Raw genomic sequence first — 6,714 nt, 5'->3', positions numbered from 1 at the left:
GAAAAATAAGTAACCACTTAGGTGCCTGTGCGTTAGGGTTTTATATATATGTCTTTGACCATAACGCTTCAGATCCGGTAGTGCAGAAAAGTGCAATTTACGGCGCAATATTTTTGCGCTCTTGTGGGGAGAATTTCTCCTTTTTCCAGCATCGGTCAATCAACTAGCTACCTTTCAACTCCTATATTCTAGACAAGGGATCTTTAGCGTTATGGTGAAAGACAAATACGTATATAAAACCATAATGCTACAGATCTGCAGCTACTTTTGATGTGGACACCCGAGTATACTGGGACTGTCAGAATATTTTTTTTCGTGGAGCTACAGTTCTGCAGCTGATTAAAACTCTTCAAACCAGAATTGAAAAAAAAAATAAATGTAAATAACATTAATTCAAAAAGCCACTTGAATCTGCAAACGGACTGGAAAAACATCATCTGCCTCAAGCTCTGGAATGTGCATATGTGTATGTGGGCTTTACTAACGGGAAAAAAGCCTCAAGTCTTCGCAAATCAAGGAAGTTCAAAATATCAAAGCATGGAAAAGCTTGAAGGTATACCAAAACTTTTATTCATGGCATAATCATTAATGACTATTAACATACAAAGAGAGAACTTCAAGGAAAAAAATTTACAAAATGTACATGTACTACTAGCTGTGATTAAGATTAGTTATGATACATGAAAGCATATACTGCATCCACTGTATATATTATACAAGTCATATATCATATAACATCAATGTTGACATTTTATTGAACTAATTTATCGTGATGAAATTGGCAAAGGAATGTTAAACAATTTGTGTTATATATAATTAATTTATGAATTACGTGTTTTCGTAATGTAAAATACATGTACTTTTTTATATATATTGTATCTTAGACGACTTGTAGGTGAGAATTAAAAGCAAACTATGGTTTAATAAAGAAAATTTTAAAAAGATTCAATATCATAATTACTCATCATCTTTACATGATGAAATTTCATAGCTGATTAAAACAGATTAAATAAAGATTATGAAACATACAAAACCAAAAAAAAAAAAAATCAATTATATACATTAAATTTGTATTGCAGTGTCAGACCCCAGTCCATAATGTACTGTCTTTTGAAAAAATAAAAACATGTACAGAGTACTGATGAATATCCTCCTGAGGTACCTATGGAACAGGAAGAGTCGACAGCTATTAGTGTGTGCAATGCCCATAATACATGTAACTACCTAGAAAACATGGTCATAAACTCGTTGGATCTCATTACAGAGTCAGAGGTTCAAGCGTTCAATACCATTATATGTACCTTGGACTAATCATCCAGTGTGAGAACCATAGCAAAAGCCGAGTTTATAAAAAAGTACAAAAAAAAAATCAGAAATATATCATGTATGAAAAATTAAGTTCTTTATTTATATGGAACATGTTTGTATATACCATGTTTGGTGAAATTAATAAGTGGATTGAATCATATAAATATTTTGAGCCTTAATTACCTGTATGAGGTCATCAATTTTATTTTTGTTTGATGTACGAGTTAACAATACTTAACAGTGCTAATCAATTGCACAAACAAGAGAGAAATTCATTTTGTAGTTACTCAGCTAAAGTATTTCACAATAAAGATGCGTGTATCCCTTATGAATCAAACAAAATATCGTGATAAATGCAACGTAACCGTACTTTTTGTTTGAAGATGAAGTCATTTTTAAAACAACAGTTTGACAACTTCTGTACATTTTCAAACATGAAGATATATAGAAACTCTGAAAAGCATGAACATAAATCGTAGTAATCTCCATTGACCGTGCTGTAGACATCTTGGAGAACTGTCTGTTTATGTTGTGGCGCCACCTGGAGTATTATCACATTCACTGCTTTCCTGTCAATCAGCAAACATCTACCAGGTCAGACTCGCAGACTCACCCAACTCAGGAGACTTCAATGTCTTTAATGTGGTTAACCAATGAGTTTTAAGTGAATGAGATGTTAAGGTTTAAAACAAATAACGTATTGTGATCCATTCGTCGCCCGCGTGGCGCAGTGGTTAGACCGTCTGAGTCAATCCTTACGTCGCGGGCTGGAATCCCACTGTGGGACGTGGAGACTGGTCCTTCGAATGAGACCGTATAAAACCGAGGTCCTGTGACGCAATAGGTGCTGGCACGAAAAAGATACTTCCCTGTTCAATGGTCCTGAGTGCCGACGAGAGGACAAAATTTTATCTCTCCACCGGCAAGTGGTGACGTCTCTATATGAGTGAAAAATTCTCGCGAGGGACAATAGACAGTATATACAATCAATCAATACAATCATTCACTTTCATTTCAATGACATGATTATAGTGTACAGGGTAATATTCAACCAATTTACTTTTGCCAGGAAGAATTTAAAACAAAAATTGTTTCTTAAACCCATTTGTGTCTGGGTGATTTTATCATTGGGCAAATTGTTTGCGGGGTGAAAATAAAATAGGGTGAAAATAACCCTGTATACAGTATTGAAGAGTTTTCTGTCTCTGAATGGATTATTCTACATAGGTACTGCTTGCTGATTAATCTTTTAATGTCTACAGATTTGACAGGGATTTCTCTTTCATCATTTGGAGAATCTGATGCTGACTCTCTACCAGACATAGACAGGCAGCTTATGATGGGGGTGACCAGTGAAGATATGAAAACACTGAAGCAGACGGCAAACTGTGCAATACTCGACTTACTCCTCAAAAGATACAAAAGATTTTCGAGGTAAAATACATCACTCACTCCTCAAAACGACACAGAAGATTGACCAGGTAAAATACAACACCCACTACTCATAAAGATACAAAAGATTGACCAGGTAAAATACCCAATAACTTATCAAAAAGATACAAAAGATTGACCAGGTAAATTACACAACTCACTCCTCAGAAAGATACAAAAGATTGACCAAGTAAAATACATCAATCACTCCCCAAAAAGATACAAAAGAGTGACCATACCTTGTAAAAGTAAAAGGACAGGTAATGATTCCAAATAATAAAAGGAGAAGTCTAAGAGAAACAAAAATGAAAGGAAAAAAAAAGAAAAAGTTACTACAGCTTTAGCCCCCTCTAAATCAGTCCACATTAAACTAGGGGTACTGTGAGCAATGAGCTCAATAAACAATACCCCGCCACCCATATGAATATAATAGCAGTATCCATGTTTTGCTCTGGAAAATCCAAAATATATGTCAGATAAAAAAGTAAATTAAAAGGTGCACAATGGCAAGAAGTAATAAAGATTCTGTGAATATTCATTAAATTTCCTTCCGTGGTTTGAGAGGAGTTTAGGATAAGAGATAGGTACCTCAAAGCGTAACAGAGGGACAAACGGACGGACATACCGATTACTATATACCCTCCCACTTTTCAAGCGGGGGGTATAGTAAGTTATTTACCCCTTTCCCACAGCTGATCTTAAATCCTCTTCAATTGAGATCATCTAATGATCGACAGGGAACACTGGAAAATTTTATTAGGAGATTTTCGTTTTTAATTAAGTACAATTTGTGCAAGATGTCACTGCTTAGTAATTAAGAGACCATAAAAATAAAACGGAGATACTGTTAGCACTGAGTCTCCAAAATAATACCTCGTATCCCATATGATTATAATGATTAACTCCATGTCTTGGTCTGGGAGGCATGAATTAAGTGTCAATTCAAGAAGTAAAATAGGTCCAAAATGGCACTAAGTGATAAAAACAATTGTAAAAGTATTCAATTTTATTCATAGAGATATAAGTAAGAGATTGGTACCCAAAATGTGTAAGGGGCGGGCATACAGCTAGACGGATAAATATACATCCCATCACTATATAACCATCCCCCTGCCCCACTTTTTGAGCGGAGTAATTTTAAAAATATTTTAAATGGTTCATACTTAATTCATAATTTATCTGTGACAAATCTTTGGATTTATTAACCATTGTTTGTTTAGGAATACTGTAAGTCCAGGACCCACTACAGCTTTGTGGAGGCCCTCATAAGGAGAGTAAGAAGACTACTGAGGCTCAACACGGGGAGCTGATAAGTTATAAAAACAGACACAGGTGGCTCCCTATAGTGAAATGATTTATGTTGTCTTTAAATATGACTTGAAATAAAGACATTCAGAGAAAATATACTTTACATCTAGGAAGGATTTTAATGTTAAGTGCTACTGGCAGGGCAGTAAACTATTGAGCCAATATCAAATGGAACTTGACCTATTAGTATCCATGGAAATAATTTTTAACTATGTTATGTATATGTGAATTTAATTCAGATGAAAACAACTACAATAATTTTCTTTAGAATCAGATTTCTCATGATTATTTTTGGATACTACATGTTTGATACAGTAAAATCTTGTCATCTGCCACCCGGCAATGAATCCATGAAAAACATAAAATGAAGTGTTGCATTTATTTATTTATTTTGGTCAATTAAATTCCTTAGATGAATTACATATCCATGTAGCTTGATTAAGATGATGTAGATACTAATTTATGTTATGAATCTAACTGCATAAAAAATACAATAAAATCAAAACTACTTTGCAGTGAATGATACTAAGAGTCAACTTGAAAACATGTAAATAATAATTTTTTGTCTTTTGTCATGCTCACATACATGTACTCGTATATACATGGTATTTGTAATGAGATATAGAATGTTTCTTACAATTTACATCTTAATTGAGCAGTCATTTCAACCTGGGGTCGAATATTGATCAATTATTATTGAAGAATAAACTTTTATTCATATTTTCCTCTATTACTATATGATTAGTTTTGAAATATTTTCACACACACACATGAGCACTAGAAAGTGAATCTGTATCAAACAATAAGTTCTTTTGATTTTGGTTACTGGGAAAAAATATATCACAAACAGTTTATTTAAAATCATTTTATTTAGTACATGTTTTTTGATTTTTTTGACTTTACCAATGTGAAACTCAGCCACAAAGAGGTTGTCTTTAGTGTCTACACGTAAACCCCATGGATGCTGTAGATAACAGTTTTCAATGTAACAGAGGAACTGTCCTTCCTTATCTAGGATGTGGATATAGTCGTTATTACTGTCTGCTTTCAGGATCTGACTCTGACTGTCTGTTGTGATGCCACGTGGATAAAATGATCCCTTGGTAATAAAGGGATGACCAGTGTATCTAAGTCGGAGTTTTCCTGCCTGATTAACCACCACTACTTGACCGGCTCCACGGTCAGCCACACAGATAATGAGGTTTCTGTTCTCACTGATGTGTTTACTATTGTAACAAGATGAATACAAAGGTTTACTTTCACTATCAAACTGAATGGTTTACTTCTCTAAGGAGCCAGAGTAACGGACAACTTTTGATTCTTTATCACCATCATTGACCATAGTAAACAGGAGGTCACCAGGGGAGGCACTACAGACATAGTAAGGTATCCACCTCAGTGGTCTAATCACTTCCTGTATCTGTTTATTCTTCACTATGTTTACAGTTCTTGTACATTGTATTAGGGTCAGTATAAACTAGATCTCCACTCTTTGTCACGTGGTATGTTCCCAGACTTGGTTTGTATTGACTTCAGTAGTTTGCCCTGGAGGTTGTAGAGTTTCATGATATTGTCTTCTCCAGTAAATATGACAAATTGCAAGGTTTATTCCTTAAATGAAATGGCTTATACGTCTAAAAAGTATCGAAAGAAAGCTGGAATTAAACTTGCTGTTATATTACTTTTTATGATGGTCGTTCCACGTGTCCAGATTTCTTCATCACTGAGACAGGTAACACTGTGTAGATAGTTATACCCAGTGTCTATGGTGGTAATGAACTCTGGTTCATCAAGCAGTGGTTTGACTGGAGGACAGGATACATCTTCTGATGTCTTCATCGTGTAGCGATGTTCTTCTGTTGTAATGAATAATGATGCCAGAGAACCAAACATTTGATTGAACTGTTGTGTGTTGATCTGATGAGGAGAAAAACTTGGTAATGTAGCATTGATTTTAGGAGGTAAACTTCTGGACTCAGCATTCCTAGATTTGTATGCAGAGGTTAGGGAGACATCATTGGAGTCCAGTAATTTCTTTAGATCAAGTATGCACTATTTAACATCAGAAGTGGTCTGTTTGATTTTATTTTCCTGTTTATTAAGTGCAGCCAAGTGTTTAGTTTTCATCTCATCAATTTCAGATTTCTCTCTATTGACAACGATGTTAATTTCTCTGTGCCAGTCTTCTCCTTGTTTGGTGACAGCTGTTGTCAGTTTCTCATAATGTTTTTCCAAATTAAGTTTTTCAGAGTTTAAATCTAATGCAATTTCTTGATATGCAGGACATATTCTTTTTTCTAGTTCTTTCAAATCGTTGTTTAAAATTTCTTTTATAAAGCTGGGATTCTGTAAGATATTTGTTAATTTATGCCCATGATGTTTATCAGAGGAGATGCAGGTGGAACAGACAGGAATGTCACATTTCTCACAGTAAAGTTCACAATGTTTCTGGGTGTGTTTTGGACATTTTGGGTAGTTGTTCAAGATAGGAGTAGATTTTCTGTGTTTGTATGGTACGACATTGTGTCTTTTAGATGAATCAGAGAGATGCTCTCCTACACAGGCTTTACACAGGTTAATCTGACAAAGTTCACAGTGATTCTGTAATGCAGCCCTTTGACACAGGTCACAGAGGAGGAGTACTTGAGGTCTGTCCAGCTAGGGGGT

At 34.9% G+C, this 6,714-nt stretch overlaps 1 protein-coding gene across 1 annotated transcript; it reads right to left on the bottom strand.

The window, feature by feature from the left end:
• Positions 1-4,805: 4,805 nt before the first annotated feature.
• LOC134279721 (protein lin-41-like) lies at positions 4,806-5,613 on the bottom strand. The gene is made up of 3 exons (XM_062762140.1): positions 5,537-5,613; positions 4,951-5,273; positions 4,806-4,837 (listed from the first exon to the last, which is right to left on the bottom strand). Exons 1-3 carry the CDS (start codon positions 5,611-5,613, stop codon positions 4,806-4,808), a joined length of 432 nt encoding a protein of 143 aa, XP_062618124.1.
• Between the last annotated feature and the right edge of the window lie 1,101 nt (positions 5,614-6,714).

Source organism: Saccostrea cucullata, unplaced genomic scaffold (genome assembly GCF_032062105.1).
Source record: "Saccostrea cucullata isolate Sc308-1 unplaced genomic scaffold, CSIRO_AGI_Scuc_v1 ctg6527, whole genome shotgun sequence".
In the NCBI taxonomy this organism is placed as follows: domain Eukaryota; kingdom Metazoa; phylum Mollusca; class Bivalvia; order Ostreida; family Ostreidae; genus Saccostrea; species Saccostrea cuccullata.
The sequence above is the reverse complement of the archived record's forward strand: the minus strand, read 5'-3'. Positions and strand labels throughout refer to the sequence as shown.